The sequence below is a fragment of the Ylistrum balloti genome, unplaced genomic scaffold, assembly GCF_031769215.1.
Source record: "Ylistrum balloti isolate Yb309-2 unplaced genomic scaffold, AGI_CSIRO_Ybal_v1 Utg370800, whole genome shotgun sequence".
NCBI lineage: Eukaryota > Metazoa > Mollusca > Bivalvia > Pectinida > Pectinidae > Ylistrum > Ylistrum balloti.
Genome location: NW_026782466.1, coordinates 1,011,189 through 1,033,092, shown reverse-complemented (window position 1 = coordinate 1,033,092; position 21,904 = coordinate 1,011,189). Strand labels below are relative to the sequence as shown.

Below are 21,904 nucleotides of genomic sequence, written 5' to 3'. Positions count from 1 at the left end.
TGACATCTGACGTCCGCAAGCCGCATTTGGGAGCACATGGCCGAACTGTAGGTCACATCTCTTCTTTTCTTCCACAGATGTGTTCTTCTTAAAACATATTTCTTTCATCATTTGGTATATAATGATCTAAAAAAGTCTTTCTGGTATAAAACTATCAAAATGGGTATCAAATATCTGCAAGAATACATAGAAACGCACTGTTCTAGTGCGTGTGTCTCCGTGGATTTGCTGAAAATTGCGAAAGGTTTTGTCCCGAAAAGGCGTGGCCGTTATGCCGGATCTGGGCGATTCTGTTTAGTAGTAGATGCAGAGAGCTGTCTAGATCGCCTCTACGGCGGCTTCTACTCGGACTGGGTTTGTGGGGGGCAATGGAACCGAGTGACAGCGTTCCTGAACAGCCTTGTGCAGGCCTGTCAGTCAGCAAACATGGAACTGGTTGTGTTTTTCAATGGTGCATTGGAGAGTCAGAAACTTACAGAGTGGTTCAGCGATCAAGTCGGCCAGAAGAACAAAGTTGAATCTGTTTTCAGACATGTTGACCGTCAGGGAAAACCGCCTCCAAAGGTATGGTGGACACCACCAGTGTTTTTGACAGGTACACTGAGAATGGCCCTCCGGGAGCTAGGAGTGGGCGTTGCCTGTTCCATGGATGATCATGCCCAAGAGGTCATTGGCTACTGCAGAGAACATGGTCTTCAAGGCATCATTGCACAGAATGCAGTCTATACAATATTTGACCCACCGCGATACTTTTCATCACACAATTTGAAGTTGACATACAAAGGTTCCCTAGAAACCAAAGAATACATTATGGATGAGATTGCCAAATGCCTTGACCTGAATCCTAACCGATTTTGCATCTTTGCAGCAATGCTAGGTGAGATATAGTTTGTGGTATAAAAGGTGTAAATGAAGGATGATGACCCATAATAAAATAAAGAATAAAGAGATTCCTTTGCAGGAATTTACTATATCATTCTTCATTTCATCATGACTCGCATCTGAGGTATATTAAAGATGCAGCATAGTGTTCGGTAAAATGAGAATGACATGCTGAAAAAAGTTACTCATCATTGTGATCTGTTCTGAGAGTCATATTTTCAAATTTAATAGAAAAAGGAACTCCCTTAATTGATCAGGAGAGATTTAATTTTGTATTGTCTATACATTGTTCTCCCTGTGTTAAGATGGGCATGGTCTTTCAGTAATCAAATAAGGTCTACTAATTAAGTGTAATTAAGTACTAACAGTGTTAATACTTAGAATCAATTGAAATAATGACCCTCAACTTAAATGTAGAAGATCCTAAACAGTGAATGATAGTAGCTTTTCCAACCAATTGTTGATAAGGTTTGACTCGTAGTTGTATGTGATTGTCTGATCACACATGTAAGTAAGTATCACAAACACAGGTCACTTAACCATTTGTATATTAAAAGTTGATGGCAATGCATTGTTAGTGAGTTGAGAAAGGGAAGATTTTAAGTCTGCGACCTTGACCTGTCATGACTAGAATCGTTACTGATCAAATGAATCCTTAAATGCGTGAAAAGAATTTGAATGTTCCTTATACATTCTTGACCTTAATATGATCCCATACTTGTGCAACCAATTTAGTGAAAGTGATTGCACTTAAAAGCAAATATGCTTCAATAACTTTGTGATACTAAATTTCTGTCAAATGTAATTTGAATGTATGGTAACAAGATAAAACATTTTATAAAAGTTAATAAATAATCGAAGCAATTGATGTCTAATGAGCCTTTAACATTACATCATGGTAACAGTAATGATGAATGATAAAGGTTAAGGTCGCAATCTCCACACTGCTGGTGTTAAATACACATGTAACTTGATGTTAGGTCAAGTCAATTTCTAGTCCAACATAGAGAATATGTGGGAAATAGGTTTATTATTCTACAAGTCAGATTCCATCATAACACTTAAGTTTATATGATTAACTGATCTGTTTGTGTAAAGTGTGTGTTAAATTAAAAGTAGTGTGTTGATCATATTTGCTTGCATGAATTTATACAGAGTAGACTCTAGATAGCAAAAAATTTCTCGAATGGTTAAGATTTTACTTCATTTCAAATTTGAATAGAAAAATTTCAGCAAGTAATTGAGTTTTCTGGATATTAAGGAAATCACATACTCCCAGATGAAGATCTTTATGACTTCTACAGAGAACAAATTGCAAGACAGAGCCAAGAAACTGGAAAGTCCTTGAAGGTAATGCTGCATTTGTACAACTATATATACCATTGCAAAAACAAAATTAAGATGTTGTCGAGTGATTATGTTGGAACATATTTCATTGCTGACATCCTATTAAGACCAGAAGTAGATTTACAAATTACTTCGTGTCTAATTGTAGCTTAATCCAGAGTCGGCCATAAGATGTGCCGTAGATTTTGTGAGAAGCTTGCCTACAGTAGACAACTTGGACAGCATAGGGGAAATGATATTCCGGTAAGTTATGCTGGGGTGGCACCATTCCCAACGGAGATTATCTAATAATCATGCATATTTCAACTTGGGTCAACTTTTTTGCCAAACCAAATGATGCATTGTGATAATTGTATAATTGTGTTGCTGATATTTTTTCATTCCATGAGTGATTCAGTATATCCCAGATAGTGACATGTCAATAATTATCTATGATTGTTAATGATGGAAACACAACCTGAACACCTCAGCCCAACAGTCACCAAGTCTTGTTGACCAACTGATTGAACAATTCTGCAAATGAATTTGACTTCATAAAAACACCTGAATATATTTGATGAACTTCCCTTTTTTATTGAATGTTTCTCTTGATTTTTTTCTGTTTGTGATCAACTACTTTCACTTTCTAATTCTAATTTATTGTTGATGAAATTTGAATAATCCCATGGAGAATTTGAAGTGATTCATAAAATCATTGTTTTGAATAGAAAAATTAGCAATATGTGAGGAAAAAGGAATTTACCATTGCATTTTTATTATGAAGTGGAACCTGCTATGTAATGTATTTATCTGGCAATGAGTCCATGTCTGGTAGTAAGCTAACCTATACCTCTTGTTATTCAGTGAAAATGTAAATAAAAGCCTTCAGAGGTTTTTTGATGACCTTTGGGCTTGTTGCCCCCCCACCCCTATACCCACCCACTCCCCATAACTGGCCCCCCCCCCCCCCCCCCAAAAAAAAAAAAAAAAAAAAAAGAAAAATAAAAACAAAAAAAGAAAATTTAAAAAACGTGAAAACAAATGAAAGGACCATGTATCATGTTAAAATAGTGTTTGTTTTGTTTTAGAAATTACAAGTCAAATAAGCGTGAACTGATTGCCAAATTTAGACAGTGTGTGCAGTATTATCTAAATGGGACACAGGATGGTTTCCTTAAATACAGACCCCACATGAGTAAGTCAACAATCTATATCTTAAATTATTTCTTGATGGAACTTTTCAATGACAATTACCTTATACGTGAAAATTTTATCTTTTCAAGGTTAGAAATGAGCTTGCTTGAATATTAAAAATAGGTTTTACAAAAAATATTTGTTAGGAATAGAAGTGATTTAACTTTTATGCTTTTAAATTTCCACAGTGCCAGGGGGTGGTCCACAGGGAAACTACTCCATGCACTTTATGCAGAACAGACAACAGGTAAGATATTTTTGAGTGCTCTAAATGTATGATATACAATTTCAAATTGTTTTGTCTCTACTTAACACTTGCAGCGAAAACATTTTAAGTGATCTGTTTGAAAGGTTTGCTAGATTTGTCTGAATATGTGGGATTATATATACACTCTCTGGCAGCACACTTAGTACTCTTCAGTACACTGAGTACTGAAGAGAAACAAATAAATATCCATGACTGAATAAAAAAACTACAATAAAAATTATTGCAAGTTGTCGATTGAAATTAAATATCTTTCCTGTTATAGTCCAATGGATCTGGATTCACTGGAGACCAGAGTGGACCAGCCCCTCAAATTGTTGTGGATCCACCAACACAAAATGCCCCTGTTGGCAACTTCTTCCCTCCCACAGGAGGTAGGCTCATCATTGTGATTTTCCACTGATGTGTATACACCATAGATATCTTGAGATGCCCTTTGGAAAACACCACTTATATTCTAAAATCTAATGGGTGCTGTAATGTGGAACACCAGTTATATATAAAAATCTCTTCATGTATTGTGTGTTTCAAGATTTTCAAATAAATATTGATGTTATAAAATATTGACTGTTGAAAGTAAACAGATTAATGACTAAATTGACGTAGTTGAAAAAAAGACATCGGAGACAATTGTTCCTGAAGAAAAGTTTATTCAAGTAATATTTTGATATGAAATTTGAAATTTTAATTAAATTTTTTATTTGAGCCATGCAAATAATCATCCAAATTAATTTTTGTAGATGGTAAACAGGAGATGCTGGCGGCCACTTCCTCTTCATCCTCATCCAGCAGTGGCTCAAGTCCTAACAGGAACAGTCCAGAGGCAAGCTGGGGCATGAAATTCTCCTCACAGGTTGGCACTCTCTGCCTTCTGTTGTGTATTTTTAACATTGGCAGTGTGCTAGCAACCAATACCAGGGTTTTTGCCAATTTATTGTGTAAAGGGACCCATACTCAATCAGCATTTATTTCTCGATTTTACCAATTAGTCCAATTGTGTTTTGAAAATGTCACTTGATTTAATGTTGACTTCGAAAGATGGGTATAATTGTAAACAAATGATGTAAGAAGTAAATTATGTACATGGTTCTGTTTCCAAAACATCAGTCTTCTGACTGAACGTGAATTTTCTTTTTTAGCTCAACTTTTATTGTAAATCTTTGTTAAAATATTGATTGAAGTATTCCTAATTAGAACTAAATTGCTGGTGATGTTTTTCACATTGCTGCATAGGGTCCCTTTCCCAATATAGTTGGCAAAAACCTGACTTCACCTCAAAATCAGCTAACATCTTGCACTTTTAAAAAAAAAAAATGTGGTTTTTCCCTGTTAAGAAACATTTCATTGAATTAACTTCATATTCAGTTGAAGTGCAAATTTGTTTCATGATCTTGAGTCCTTGCATGAAATTTCTTATACTTACATAATCCTGGAGTTATCATTGACGGAACAGATATTTAACCATTATTGGTACTAGGAGCAGACAATAGTGGTGGTACATTTTCAAATTATCAGTATTCTCTATTTCAATGTTTTGTATTTTTGTTTTGTTTTGGAATTTCTCAGTTTTATGAGATTCAGCAATTAATTTGTAAATGCATAACAAATCATTTGAAATTTTGTTCTCTCTAATTTTATTTGGAGCTTAGAAAATGAAATTTAGAATGAGCTTTGATTTGCATAAATGTTTTCCATCAAGTAATACTGTAATAGTATGCCAATAGATTCTTATTGTGCAATGATAACTCTTTCAGAAACATGAACATTTTTAGAATATAAACAACTCAGTAGATTTAGCTTTGCATGATTACAAATAAACATGGGAGGATAGAGTCTGTTCACTGGAAAACCAAACTTCCTTTTTAAATTCTGTTGCATTAATCACAGACATGCATGCTTTCTGTAGGATTCAAGCATATTTCTAAAACCCATTAATTCCAGTGGTAATGGGTTTATCAGTACTGTGAAACCGATGCCAAGTATTTGTTTAAATATATGATTGAAATCTGCTAAAGAAAGAAAAGTGCTTGCCAAACTGGTGGTGGAGGCAACTATTGCCTGTCTTTTATGGTTGAAAGAACTGAAATTTTGCTGAAATAAGCAGGGGGTTGGATAAAAAAGAGAATGACCAATTGAAAGTCTTTGCAGTCAAATTTGGTAAACTTAATTATTTATTCAGGAACTAAGATGACAGCATGTCATCTTGCTAATTGACTGAAGACATGCTGTAAAATAGTAAATATTCATGGGGGATTATTTCATGGTTTGTATTGATATTCTGAATCCATAAAGTTGATTCAATGAGCTTTATATCTAAAAATAGCATTTTAAAAAAAATGAGCCCCAGGAAAATGTATTCACTGTTGCCACATCTATTTCTCATGTCATTTGTTCTCTGGGTTTAATCAAGGTGGCTCAGGTTTTGGGAGCATTTATTAATTATCATAGTTTATTTTCTGTCTGGTTTAATTGAAACCATGATGACCATCTCAAAGTTATGCAAGCATTTTTCAGTAATTTTATTTAAGGTCAACCTAAGTGCAAAATAAATATCCAAGTGAAATTCTAGATATCCATGTCTGAAATCACTGTTTTCACCTATCTGGAGAAAAGTAATTAGTGTAACCCAGACATGCAGCGAGTTTGTCATGGACTAGATGTGACATAAAAGGGACACGGCCAAGAGTGCTTTTTATATATTTATACAGAATTTGGCTTGGTTTCATGTCATGTACATCCCTATCTGTCATAAAATAGTTGTACATTAATTTGACACACTTTGAGGAATTAGGTAGAGATGTATATAAGTCATTATACAGGTCATTCGTATCGGATGTTATGTTATTTTGTACATTTCTTCCAAGAAAGATGTCTGTGAATCACAATTTATTAGCCTGGCGACAATCACTGGTGTGCCCTATCAGATGTACAGCTGTTTGACTACAAAATATTTTACATTAATTCAGTGATACAAGTGTTGAAACATAATTAAAATATAGTTATCAGCATGTGATCGCTTTTAATGATAATAATTTTTATGGTGCATGCATCACTTTTTTTTTATTTTCTCCCTAGTTTTTTTTAAATTAAGATAACTTATCACCAGGTTTTGGGGCATTTATCCATTAGATTTTATGTAACATGATGATAAATAGGTGTATTTCTTCCTTCAGCAGATGTCCAGCATGAAACCAGCAGCTAAAGGACAGGAGCCAGATTCAAAACTCCCCAAGATTTCACCTGAGATTATGCGATGTGCTAGTGAGCGTCATCAGAAGGGACTAATGACTCCCTGGGTATACCAGCTATTGTCACAGGTATGTATCAAATGATTGCTTTCCTGTTATCATCAGGACAATGAGGAATGTTTTTATGGGTGTACCTTCTTGATCCAGCTACTATCAATCCTTTCACACTGATTAGAGTGAGGAACATCTGATTACAAGGTCAGCTTTAATTTATTCAGACTGACTGGTTTCTCAATATTGCAAATGTAACATTTTAGGCCTAATCCATTACCTACATGCAGATGCTCACAAGCTCATCAAATATATCATTTATAAACACTTTTAGACAAAGTGACCATCGGGCAGAGCCTGGTTTCAGGTGTATGTAACATTAGTAAGTGTATGTATCTGACGTAGCAGAGCAATGTAGATTTGGGTGAAGTCACATATTGAAAACCTATATCAATTCTGATTTTTTTTTTATTGAAATATTTTTACCGATGAACGTTTCATTTGTATTCATTTGGACATGTGCTTTGTAAATGTTTGAAGTGCATTTAAAGGTTAATGTAATGAACAGAATTAAGGATTTATTTGGGTCAGAGTCTGGACCAGTCAACTTTGTTCACTGGTGCAAACCAAGTCACTTTAACTATATGTCCATGTTCAATGCATGAGTGGTTTGGAGAAGTTCCATTTTATTTAATGCATCAAAGATGTGTCCATTTTTGGACTATTACTTGTTGTCCTTAGAGAGTACACAATGGTTAATAGTAAATTTGTGATCAGGATAGTGTAAAAAAAAATTCTTTTTGAAAAACATCATAAAAAGTTATTAATTTTCCTTTGAAAGGGAGAAGTTAAGTTTCCTGTAGCACTGGAGGATGATCGAGATCGGGAACTCCCAACTGCCATAGAGCTTTACAGACCAGTCCGCCAAACTGTCTACTCAGTCCTATTCAACCTCAACAAACTCAAAATTGACAACGAGAAACAGAACAAAGGTAAACTCACTTCTACAACTACTTTACTTTAAGCCTAATCTTGACGATCAGCCCACCAATATTAGGTTGTCTTAAAAACTTGGAAAATTTCATTCCCTCCTGTAAGGACAAAACTGTTTTCGTTGTCGTGTTGGCATGTTAATGTTTGTCTTATAACATTAAAATACACATGAATTGCTCAATATAATCCTGTTGCAGTCATTTTATGTAAGAGTGCATATAATGTTATCTATCAAGACTAAATTTCTATTAGCATCATCACTTGAATACTGTAAATCACTTAAATTACAATTGGGGTTTATTATTGAATTCAAATCCGTGACATTTATTTATATGAAGTAACACGATTGTATCCAGTTTGACTGGGTTATTGAAATTGGAGTCCTTGTCTCTAATTGATCATCATTTACAAATTTGAAGTCATTTCTAAATCATTATTCACGAAATCATGTATTCACGAATATGCCTGAAGAGATATGGCACGCAAACTAAAGTATTCACGAAATTCAAGTGATTTACTTATTTCCTCAAATTCAATGCGTCATGTGTAGAAATGCCTCATATTGAATTCATATCTATCGGTAAAAAAAAAATCATCATTTCGAAAGTGATAATTCAGTTAATCCAGCAACTTCATTGTTGCTGTTGCAAACATTATCCAGCTTTGAACAAAGCCAGTCACATACCATAAAGGAAATTCTATTTTTTCTGCTAGAGGAAGTGTTCCAGATAATGTCTTTTAAAACCACTATGGAGATGTTAGGATTTAATTGGACAGAATTTACAGTTTAATTTATGTTAATTTGTAAAACAAAGTTACATTAATATCTTACAGGTGAACTTGGACCTAAGGCCTTTGAAGTACCGGTGAAAGAATGGATTGTACGTCGTGGTGCCAACAGACCATCATTTGATATGGTTGTTGCTGCCCCTGTAGACTGGAAAACCCCCAGCATTGAGAGAATGTGGCTTGGAACTAAAGTGGATGACAAGTCCAGACGTATCCGGGCCTTCCTTACCTGTATGTTCAGTGCCAACAAACTGATGATCAACACCCAATATGTTCCACAACAGCTTCTCCTGCTCTGTTGTGTACTCAGGTAGAAATAAATCAAAAATTGGTTTGGTGTTTTCAAGTTGGAATAGATATGGTTCATATATGCACTTCCTGTTCTGAGGAAAGAATAGCTCAAAATGTAGATTTCATGTTCCCAAGCTGGAATGATAGAAACACAGGTTTGGGTTACATGTTTTCAAGAAGGAATATATGTAAAAATCTCAAATGTGGGCTTATGTTCTTGGAGAGGAATGGCTCGGTACATGTTCATCAATAGGAATAACTGTAATACAGGCTATAAGGATACTGTAGTGATAAGAGTATACCTGTGTTCCAATGCTGTTAAGAATTATCTAAATTATTTTGTTGTAAGTATTGCTGTTTTATCAGATTCATTCCAGTATCATGGTAACTTTCTTGCAGATACATTCTACAATATGGCAAGGTGCTAAGAAAACAGGAGTTAGATGCTTTTCTTGCTATGGCTGTGTCCCCTCGCCTGCACGATGTTCAAACCATGCAGGACCTAATGGTAATTACTTCTTAGCCTTTTTAAATGTAAGAAGCATACATTTCATGAAAGATAACTCTCAGGTTGAACGATTCAACCCATTTGAATTAACAGAAATATGCCAATTATTCACCGTAAAACAAACAACAAAGGTGTATGAACTTTTACAAAGACAATATCCATCTTGCACCAGAAATCTTATTATAGAATTACCATTTTTCCACTCTGGCTTGTAGCAATATAAAATTGAGTCCTACAGATAGAAAGGGTTCATTCATTTAAATTAAAATACTTAAAATGTGAAGGAATAATGGAGTGTTATGTTAACAGTTGCCAAGTGTTTCTCATCGCGGGGTTCAGCTGGCTGCTCTGTTTATGTCCGGTGTAGAAACTGCTGTGTTTGCCAACGACGTGTGCGGATCACCTATCCCTTGGAATGTATGCGCACCTTGGCATTTCTTCGATGGCAAACTTTTCCATTACAAATTACTCAAGGCCAACGAGAACTTGCCATTGATAGACATCTGTGATGGGCAGGTAAGTTTGGGTAGTACAATGGAAACCATATAATGTCACATCAGTTAATGTCACTTTGCGGTTGATATCACATTTTCTTCAAACATCAATTTTTTCCCTATCTAATCCAAAATCTGATGATATCACTTGTTAAAAGGAAGTATAGATTACTTGAATATAGAAAATTATCACACATGCCCTGGAAAGCTTCACAGACCCACTTCTGTCTTTGCTGATATTGTAATTATCTTTCCTGAATGATTCCTTCGGGGTACTTATATATTGTATGGAATGACGATTGGAAAACCATTTGGTCATATCTGAATTTATATCATTTTTATCTTTCTTCAAATCATTTATTGCTTTAATTATAATGAGCACTTGTAAGGTGACCATCAAACATTCTCAAACTGGGTTTTCCCTATACTGTGTTTCAAAACATCTAATTGGCAATGGAAAAATAACCTCTGATATCACAGCCAATGAAATGTGTTCAAAGATGAACACTCCTTTGGCTATTTTTGTCAGCAATGTTCGTTGAAAGTAATCTTCAGAACACATGTGATTGAAATTGCATGATGTACACTGTATTTAGATCAACTGTGTGATGATACACTATTACAAACCCTTCACTAATGGATGCTATTCGGCAAAGTGTCAGCAGATGACACTGTAGTGTTGCGTACCGATTTGCCCATTTGTAAACTATGAATGTGATGTGATCATTCACAATAATGTATTATAGCAGGCTAGATATTTCATAGAATGAACAAACAAAAAGTTAAGGAAGTCAGTGTGCTTATGAGAAAAACATGGCAAATTACAAATTTTTGTCTTCAAACAATTTCTGTATGAAGCAGGTCAGTTTGATGCATCAGAAAGTTAACTTCTGTGTTTAGACGTCCAAAAACATGAGTCAGCTGTTAATATCATGTTCTGCTTGTGCACACATATTGCTCTGACAAATGAAACATGATATTAAGAGGTTTCCAATGTACAATATCTAGCCAGGTCTGTTTAATCTTATGTAGAATTTACAAATATGGCAAATTGATTGTCCTGTAATAATTTCAACACCAGACCTTGAGTTGGAAGTAATTTCTTTTAAGAAAATGGTGTGAAGTGTTTCTGGGCTGTCACTTGTCCATTTGGTTCATTTAGATATTGGTATGGCTGAAGAAAGATATATGAATTACCTTACTTCCATCAGAAGGTCATTTGGTACACAGTATATTACTAGATCAAGTTTTAAATCTCCATAAAATATCACAAATGACCAGACATATGTCAGAAGTATTTACTCTTACTTCAGGAAATATCTCCTGGAATTTTATGATGATTGGTTAAGGTAATTTGGTCATTTCTCTTGAAGATCGACCAGGTGAGGCAGGTCGAAAGAATGCGCCAGGCCATCATGGAGGACTTGAACGTAGAATTCCCTCGCCCACACCTATCCACTGCAGCCCTATACTCCCAGTACCCACAGGGTCCATACCAGCCGTTCGGTTACCAGTCTGGAGGGCATGGGCCTGGTATACTCCCACCACCATTCCCACGTGGTATGCGACCACCAGCTCCTGGTATTCCTGCTGGCATGGGTGTACCTCAGGCACCCCCAAAACCACCAGGCAGAGGCCGTGGAATTCTTGGTAAGCTATCACAATACTTCCTAAGACCCTTTCGTAAACAGGTTGTTTGCACATTTGTTTACAGATTTTGATGAAACGTGGTATGCAGCCTTAGATAAAAAAAATCTGTGATGAGTTTGTCAATGGGACATATTTGAGTGTAATTTTCAGAGTCATTGCCCTTTGCAATTTTTTTTACCTCGCACATGATAATTTGAGTAAATATGAACCCATTTTTGATGAAATGTGGTATACAGCCTTTTATCAATAAGATCTTGAATGGGTTTGACAGATTGATTCATTATTTTTGCAGAGTTATGGCCCATGATAATTTTATTGCCATGGACATTGTGAACCCAATAACTTGAGTAAATATGAATAGATTTTTATGAACTGTCTGCAGTCTCAAATCACCAGGTCATTGGGTCAAAGGCCAAGGTAAAATTTTACCTTTCTTGAGGGGTAAATATTTTGTTTGGACATTATGAAAGCAAAATTTGTCATTGGGTCATGTTATCATGGTTTGTTGGCAATAGTTGTTCTGGAATATACCACTTAACATATGGTCCCATGTCAGTGTACTACTATAATTATTACGTTTAACTGTAACGGTCAGACACACAGCAGGGTCCTTTCTGACAATAGTGTTTTGTTAACATCAGGTTACATTGAATCATTAATCATGGTCACATTTAGTACTTCATGCTTTGGAAGAAATGATTGGAAATTTGGTATGAAATTCCTTTTTAAAATTCATGAAATTGATATTAAGTTTTGATTACCAGAATTGTTTTATTTGGATAGTTATCTTGAAAGGAATCTGACGAAATACTGGTGCCATTATTTTTGGCACGGTTTAATGTCCGTTTTTGTTGCCATTGTAAAGTAGGTCATGAATCCTGTGTCAGAATTTAGACCCCTTGGTTTATAGTTTTGTAAAGTACATAGATAAAAATTATCTTCATTTCCTGCTTTTCATTGTACATTTTGGATAAATTTCATTTCTGTCAAACTTTGTCACTGTCTTGTCTTGTGAGCACTGTTTCCTGGGTCGTCAACACTAAAATGTCTTCCCATCCTCCATTTCAAAGTTTATGTATACATATACAACTGACTGATGTTTTTAATGGCGTTGCTTGACTAGCTGAACTTGATTTATTAGACATTGTTTGGTATTATCAATATTTCACATTCATTTCATTCTTTCACCATTGTTTCAGGGCTCCAAAATAAGGGTAAATTGTTTTGTTGCAAACCAAGCGTGTCGTGTAACATTCACTCTTGTGAAATATGATTTCCTCAACATGACACGCCTTACTTCTGTGTTTGTTCTCTACTGTTGTATTCATTAATGGTTTCGTGTTTTCTTTGGAGTTTGTTGTCTTCATCTGTATAAATAACAATAACTGGATATGTACATTTTCATTAACCTTTCTATTCTTCCCGAAAAGTTGAGAATTTTTCATGACAGATTGATCTACATAAAAATTACCTGATTAATTTTAAGATAATGCTGTGCTTTCTTTCCATCATTTTACATTACATTTTCTTCTTTCACGCATCTTTCTTTTCAAACATTTTTTTTCCTTTTTCAGTCATGCATGTTAAATGTATCTGAAATTTGAACATTAGTAATTTATATGAGGTATGCTGGAATTCAGCATTTTAAACTAGCTGATTCAAGAATAGAGAGACATGGGCAAGGGCAATCATTTTGGCATCAGTATCTGTGTCGGGTCACAAGTTGAAATTTTGGTGAAAGTGGACATTCATATAACATAAGTTTCAGTGCTTTTACTAGGATTCTGATGTGTGTTACTCCGAACTAATAATTGCAATATGTATTTGACTTAGTTTTTTTTTTTTTTTTTTTGTGTATGTAGGTGTGACATGATAATCATTGAAGTGATTTTAAAATGTTTTAATTTTTGTCATGCCTGCAACAAGAAGTCGCAGAAGCAAGACTTAGGCGTTATTTTTGTAGGAGTAAAGTGTTGTGATTATATCTGTCGCTTGAAAAGTATAATTCCAACTTCAACCAAACTTAAAACATATTTATGTATAGTGGTACCCACTTAATGTCACATCTGTTAATGTCACTTTCTGGTTAACATCACGTTTTCTTGAAATACCATTTTTTTCCAATATATTCTATATAATCCAACATCTGATAATGTCACTTTCATGTGGGCAACACTTCAGTTCACTTCATTTTGACATTCATTACAAAAAAACACAGGTAAATCACAGTTAAACAAGGACAGGAACTATTGATTTATGCCTTAAGGGCAATGTGTCACACCTTGAAGTGATATGTAAACATTGTCACTGGCCAACTTTTCACACCTTGCCTTGCAATATCGAACAATAAGATTGACCCACTTACCTGTACAGGCCAGTTAGGTATAAGGAAGTTGAGTGCGTTTATTTCTTTTTCAATTTGATAGTGCATTCAAAGTGTTAAAATGGGTTTTAAACCCTTTGTCACTTGGAACTTTTCACAATGCAACCACTGCAACTGCGAAATGTAGTCTGGATTAGTCCATACTGAAAGTTATTACACATGCCATGAAAAGCTTTACGGTGCCACTTGTATCTTTACTTCTATCGTAATCACTTTTCTCCGACATATTTTTCAGGGAAAATAATGTATTGTATGGAATGAAGATTGAAAATTCAATTGTACGTAATATCAGAGTGATGACGTTTTAATCTCTCTTCAAATCATTTATTGTTTTAATTATCGCGAGCACTGTTAAGGTGATGGTAAAATATTCTGAAATCAAGATATCCTTATGCTGTGTTTCTAAACTCCTGATTTACCATTAAGGATTACTACTGGCTGCCAATGATACAGGGGTTTTCAAAGATGAAAAGTTCACATCCTGTTGGCTATTTTTGTCAGCAATGCTTGAGTTTCAATCTTCTGAACACATATTATCAAAGTAGCAGATACACAGTATACATATATATATCAACATTTTGATGCTCCATTATGAAGCTTATACAGTAACAGCAATAAGTTATATTTCAAAACATCAGCTGATGACAAGGTATTACAAATCTGACCATGTGTAAAATGTGAATATGACATATGATTGTTCGAAATAATTGATTATAGCAATTTTGATGTTTTAATGCATAAACAAGGACAAAGGAAAATCACTGTTTTTATGGGAAAAACAAATAATGTCACATTTTGCTTATTGTCACATTATCCTATGACAAATGGAACTTGATATTAAGTGGGTTTCACTGCATTTGTATATATATTTTTTTTCTTTTTTTCTAATTTTTTTTTAATTAAAGAATTGTTCTTTTCATTTCTGATTTAGTTTATAGTCATATTGAAGCAAGCACGGTGAAAACATTTTACAAGTTTCAATCTCCTTTTAGAAGTGTGATGTTTTTCGGTTAAGAATATTTTATTCATTTTGTAAATTATCTACAGCGTTTACACATGTTTGAAAAAATAAACTTTGATTTATGGCATGGGGATGGGGTCGGCATAAATCATAATTTTTTTTATGTATGTAGGATTTGCTTTTAAAAGGAAATTATTGTGCTGACAAAGCAGAACAGACGAGACATAATGATGTGAAATTCTGGTTTCAGATATGGACTTCACAATTATTATTTTGATGTTCTTAAAATGGGTGAGCTATAGGTATTCCTTGATCAAGAAAAAGCCAATATGATCCCGTTTCATAGCAATGATTTGCCTTTGAATTTCGAATTGTGAATACATCATTTAGATGGAAGTGCTTGAATTGTTATGTTTCAGGCCGTTCCCCTGTTGATACACGCGGAGGACAGTTAGAAATAGCTGGCGTGGTAGTTGGAAGTTGGGGACCAAACCTTTCTGGAGGTCGCGGTAATGGTGGTAATGGTGGCGGTGGTAACAACAATCGGGGAGGACGTGGCATGGGTCCTAGAGTGATGGCTGTTGGCAGTCAGCGTAGAGGCTATCCCAAGTAGGTCTTGGTTTCCATCTTAATTCATTGTTAAAGTACTTCTACATTGTTAATATTGATTAAATCTTTTGTGTGCTTCAGTTCCTAACACGAAATAAAAATTTTAGTCTCAATTTGAGATCATAAATTCGTGTTTTCACCTTAGATTTTTTTGTCCTTTTCAGTGGTGGAATGGGCATGCGCAATGACTTCAACATGAGAGGAGGAATGGGCATGCGTGGTGGAATGGGCATGCGCGGTGGAATGGGAATGCGTGGTGGTATGGGCATGAGAGGTGGAATGGGAATGCGAGGTGGAATGGGCATGCGTGGAGGAATGGGGATGCGTCTTGGTATGGGCATGAGGTCACCAATGAGCCTAGGAGGACGAGGTGCTGGTATGATGTACCGGGGAGGAGGAGGAATGAGTAGGCCTTTTAGAGGAAGAATGGGCCCAGCATTCTATGGAGTTGGTCGAGGCATGAGGGTGCCGGTATGTTGATATGCAGAAAATTCAGTTGCAAAACAAAATAAAATATGCCACACAAAATGTGTACTCGTTCAAGTCATGAATTTGACCAATTTCTATACTAAAGACCATTTGTTTTTAAATAACTGGTACTGTTTCTGAAAATAAATTTTAAATTCAGTTGCAAAACAAAATAAAATATGCCACACAAAATGTGTACTCGTTCAAGTCATGAATTTGACCAATTTCTATACTAAAGACCATTTGTTTTTAAATAACTGGTACTGTTTCTGAAAATAAATTTTAAATTCAGTTGCAAAACAAAATAAAATATGCCACACAAAATGTGTACTCGTTCAAGTCATGAATTTGACCAATTTCTATACTAAAGACCATTTGTTTTTAAATAACTGGTACTGTTTCTGAAAATAAATTTTGGTGGTTGACTCGTCCTCATCAAGAGTTACTGCAGACCATTATGTAATCAAATCGTAAGAAACTGTTTTATATAAAGAACTTAACTCGCTGTAGGATCGTGGCTACAGCAGAGGACGAGGTGTTGTTAGAGGTGTAAGGCGCCCACAAGTTCAAGTTCGCCCAAGGCCATCAAAACAGAAGTCGGGAAAAGGCTCCGGAAGTAAGGGTCGAGGAACCACAGTTGAGGCTATGAGGTAAGGTATAAAATGATAATGGGTCATATTAGTTACTGATCTCCGCAGTTTGCACAACTACAGGCGAAAATTGTTTTCATGTCCCCAACATTTTAGTGGGAGCTTGTGCTGCTTGTATTGGTACAGTCCGCTTGTAAATTGAAAATTTAATTTTAAAAAAATCGAAATAAAAGTCAGATGTTAGGTTTCCATTAGTAGTTCTTCATGAGGTTAAGGTCATCTGTTGATAGGGATCAGCTGTTTAATTGAGCAAAGAAAAAACAAATTTTCCGACAAACATTTTCACTTTGTTAGGTTCTTGACCAGTCTTTGTGCACTCTTCTGAATTCACTCGTTCGGTTCATATAATTTATAATTCAGATGAATTTGTTAAAAGTGACGAGTCATCTTGTTTTCAGTGATAAAGCTAATGCAATTGTGAATGGTGATGAGGATGAAGAAGAGGAGGAGGAAGAAGAGGAGGAGGAGGAGGACACTGAAGAACAATCAAGAGAAATGTTTGCTGATGCAGAAGAAGGCAATATTTCACCTATTGGGAAAGGAATAATTCAAGATGGCATTCACAGTCCAGACAGCGGTATCCATGGAGACAAGTCTGTCACTGATGTTACTGCCTAGACCACCTGCAGGATAAACCTGACCTCCCAGAATAACATGTGACTCTTCCTGTTTTATTCTAAATGGAGGTGGTGTTGCTATGGTACTTTTTAAATCCAGCAAAAGCTTTATAAAGAACACATTTGTTATTGTCTTTCCAAAAGACAACACAGCAATGCCACTTCCAGCAAGCATGGTGCCGGGTAGGTTGACTCCAATCTCTAATATATTTTTCAGTTTTTCTATTGTTTTTGTTACTATTTTTCTCTTTATACATTGTTTATATAGATTGGCCAACCTACCCCCAAATATTCTGATGCAGCATAGGACAACATAGGGATCTACATCCCATGATGTCCTACCTTGCTGCCTCTCCGTTCTCCCTTCAAAGAGCCCCATCAGATGCATCTACCATCATGGACCAGTAGATCGCCTGATAACTGCCGGTTATACACACTGTCATAAGGGATGGTTTTTATCTCTTCGTGTCACTGCAAATGTGTATCACCAGGACAGCGGCTCTAGGAGGGAGAACAACTTGATTTTGAAGGAACCAAAAACCACAAAGAACAAACAAACAAATTTACTCTATATCTAAGTGATTTTAGCTCCTCCAAATTCAAGATTTATTGTTGAATTTCATGGTATTTCACCACTTTTGTGGTGCAAGTGCCTCGTTGCATTTATATTTTGTCTGGCTGTCTTTTGACGCCGGTCCATAAGTTTGTCGAAGTTGTCTGATAGCGATTGCCAGTTAGTTGCAGATGAACAGACAGACCATTGAAAGTCTGAATATGTAAGGAAGACACTGCAACAGGGAAACAAGCAGCTGAATGTATGTTAAGACATGGTTACAATGGTGGAGAAGCGGATTATTATTTTTGAATGCATTTTATACAGAGAAAAGTATTATTTTTGTACATTTCATATTTGTTTTTTTTTTTTTTTTTTGTACAACATGGACAGTATGAGGTTTCTTGTGGAACATATTGAGTGTAAAAGGATGAGTATAAGATCATGTCAACTTAAAATTGGGCTCCTACAAACGAAGGAGGTTTTCTGCCTCAATGGCTCTGATCAGTCTCTTCTAGTCGTTATTTCTTGCTTAATTGTTGCAAGTTTAAACAAACATGTTGTCAACCTCGGTAAATAGACAAAAGAAAAGTAGAAATTGAAGGGTTGGGGGGTGTAAACGGATGTATTTAGTAAGAGTTAGGGAATAACAATGCTCTCAATGTTAGAATGCCGATTCTCTCATTGTGATACATACAGGTGGTGACCCAGTTAGGACATGGTTGCTCCCAAAGCCAGCCAATATAGAATTATGAGGGGATCATCGCCTACTTGCATACTTGCATGGTTTAAAAATTTGATTTTGTTTTTTGGGAAAATTGTTTTACGAGGTAGAGCTGATAACAGTCTGTTTACTCTTGCCTGTGCACTTGCCTGTTCTGTCACAATGTATTGTGAATTGTGTACCCATTGTCCAGCTTGATGTTAAATTTTCCAGTTTTAAATGCAAAAAAATGTCTTTGAAAATATTAAAGGATGATTAGGTCAGTTTTCACATCTTGGCCTTTAGAGGTCAGATGTTGCATGTAGGTGCATCTAACATGGTTTATGCAACCTTACATTGCTTTTATTGTTAAAGTGCTTTTAGAGTAAATGTACAAGATGTCTACTATTTTTCCAGAAATACATATTAAGCACTAGTTGATTGTTTACACTGCGGACTTCCTTTGTTAAATATTCCAACTGAAATTTTGTCCACTGTCCAAATATCTCCAACTTTCTCTGAATAGGAAATGCTAAAAATATGATTTTGCCATTATTGTGGAGGTCCTTTCCTTTGAAACTGTGATACTTGGTGTACATTGATTGATATATATTTTGTACTATTGTAAATGTTGAAAGTGATTGGTCATTGTCAACAGGCTGGAAAGGTGACCAGCTGTGGTGGACATCTATATAAACATCCACACCTAGCTGTGACTACAGTATGTACTCCAGAACTTACTGGGATTGGGATATGGGGTGGATTTTAAGTTGTCAGGAACTCATAAAAAACATTCAGACTAGCTTGGTTTGCCTGTTAACAGTTGAAGTATGAGTCTGATTTCTGTAAGGAATGTATTAGGAAATTGTTCACTTAAACTAAAAGGAAAAATAAAATGTTTCAGAGAAATATTGAACCCTCCCTCCCCTCAGGTAGGCTGTTAGGCAGACTATCCCCCTAGATAGCTAGTCTGACAAACTTAACCTCCAGTGATCTATGTAGAGATAAGGGGAAGTAGGATGTTCATCACGTGAATGTGATTGGTGCTTCATGTAACCAATGAAAAAACATATTATAGAATTGACGATTAAAGAATATTGATACCATTTCTGCCAAGAATAGAAGACCAGCATGAGAATATGTAGTAGGTAGGAATTTATAAAAAAATCCTTGACATGAACATACAATTGAATGTTATGTGAAGGTCATCTTAAGAAATATATAATTCACATGAACATTGATTTGAATGTCTTGAGATAGGGCAACTTGAGAAAAAGCAATAGCTCTCTACTGGGTGTTGAAGAAATGATTTTCAGACACCCTTTCGACAAAAATCATAATCATTGGACCGACTCATCGGGTCAGGACCAGCCTAGAAGACACAGAGAAACAAAATAAAGAAAACCTCTTAAGTAAATTGTAAGTGTTTTGTCAGAGAAGTTAAAAACTTGAATGGTTATGATATATATATGTATGTATGTTTATTACTAGATATATACATATGTATACAGACACTTGAAGAGGTAGCAGTCAGATGTTCTATTTCTGACAAAATGATAAAGAAAACCGAAACAGCAGGTTTCAGTAGGACTTTGAGACCAGTGTGAAGCAAGTTGGTTTGCTGTTTAATACACTAAAAAAAAACAACAAAGCCTGGAGGATCACATGGTCTTTTATTTTGATTCCAGAATTGACAAAATGGATGACTACTCCTGATGGAGATAATGACTTGGGAAACAAGTCTTGTAAAAAAAAACTTTACATTGGGACACTTTTTGAAACAAAAAGAAAATGGAAAATCGTTTGTCCCACATGATTGATTGTAATGTATTAATTTTTTCTTATTATTCTTATTAAATAGAATTAAATGAAATTATACACATATTATCAGACTGTATTAAAATGCTATTATTAACTGTGGTGAATTAGATCAATTTAGTAGTAATTGTGAAAAATGCTTGTATTGCATATACATCTTGATGTAAGAAGCTGGTAATTCGGAGCACAAAACTTATTGGGGGGGACATTGTAACTAAAAACAAGTAAACTGGTAGAAATGGGATCGTCATATATTCGGTGGATATTAAGGAATATTTTCCAATTAGAATTTAATGTTTCTATTGTTTTTAATATTTGAAATCAGGGTCATGATAAAACTTTCTCTTTGATTTTGTTACCAAAAACAAAAAAAAAACCAGGGGCTCTCAATTACTTGCTTCACTAAATATATAAATACAATTTCGTTTGTGTGTTGAAATACTGAATAGCCTTGAAAGCTTGCTTTGTTTTTTAATCCAATGAGATGTTAAGGAAACGTTATGACGTCATTGCACAATTTAATCCCTATGATATATAGGTTGTAAACAGAACTTTCTGTCACTTAAGTCAATATTTACTTTTTTACTTTTATCTTTTTGTATTCTCCTCAATTTTTCATTAAATTATTATCCATGGTTGTTTCCTATTGCTCCAGATTTGAAAATATTCTTTTTTCAAATTTAATTTCTTGAGAGTGGCTTTTGTGGTTCAACCTGGTGAGTTATAATCAATTTAAGATTTTTTCAGTCTACGTAGGCCATCTATATTAGGTACTAAAAAACTTGCATGGGAATTGTTTGACTTTGGTGAAGTTTTCTAGGAAGGATAATTTGAATAAAAAAAAAATAACCCCAAAAAAATAATTGATACAGTTTAGAAAGAATGTTGACATGTTTCCTTCATAATTTATATATAGATATATATATATATATATATGGGTGCATTAGTATAAATATTTGAAAGGATGACATTGGTTTTCTGCTTCTAGCACAATAAGTCCAGAAATTGCTTGCATCTTATCGTACTTATAAACAATGTTTATAAATAATGTAATTCTTGTATTTTCCAAAGGCTCACTAAATAGCCTTTTTGTTATGTATGGATACATTTTGACTAATTTTTCAGCATGTTAGATAGATAAGACAACTCTGGAGATATAACCCTGTAATGGATGTATTATAAGTGTACCCCCTGCCTATGTTGATCAACAAGACTTCGGCTGCATGTTCACCACAAACATGTCTAGCCTTACTTCATAAGCTGATAGGGTTATTGTAATGAAACAGGTTATCAGTGTTTATGATATATATGTAGAAGCCATACATTTGGGGGAATATTTTGGGTATACTACAGAAAGATAAGTAGATGGTTTCCACTTCTGCCCCTGGTGGTTTCCTGATTTGCGGAGGAAAGACAGTGAGGCTGTTGGAGGAGAATGGAATAGCCCAGGCATTATTGACAATGGTATGGACTGTCATGTTTTTTTTTCAAGTAAATGTTGTTTTTGTGGA

The 21,904-nt window shown here is 35.0% G+C and overlaps 1 protein-coding gene across 4 annotated transcripts; it reads left to right on the top strand.

Moving 5' to 3' along the window:
- Window positions 1–46: 46 nt before the first annotated feature.
- Window positions 47–21,904, top strand: LOC132558618 (constitutive coactivator of PPAR-gamma-like protein 1). Of its 4 annotated transcripts, none has more exons than XM_060223213.1 (17): window positions 47–877; window positions 2,144–2,232; window positions 2,378–2,472; window positions 3,297–3,403; window positions 3,591–3,649; window positions 3,933–4,041; window positions 4,408–4,490; window positions 6,844–6,984; window positions 7,748–7,898; window positions 8,734–8,998; window positions 9,379–9,487; window positions 9,797–10,003; window positions 11,355–11,631; window positions 15,395–15,584; window positions 15,749–16,055; window positions 16,563–16,702; window positions 17,101–21,904. In XM_060223213.1, the coding sequence occupies exons 1-17, from the start codon at window positions 160–162 to the stop codon at window positions 17,318–17,320; spliced, it is 3,267 nt and encodes a 1,088-aa protein (XP_060079196.1). In that variant the 5' UTR covers window positions 47–159; the 3' UTR covers window positions 17,321–21,904. The 4 variants fall into 4 exon arrangements, with proteins under 4 accessions (XP_060079196.1, XP_060079195.1, XP_060079194.1 ...); XM_060223212.1 differs by having other exon boundaries at window positions 6,841–6,984; XM_060223211.1 differs by having other exon boundaries at window positions 4,408–4,520.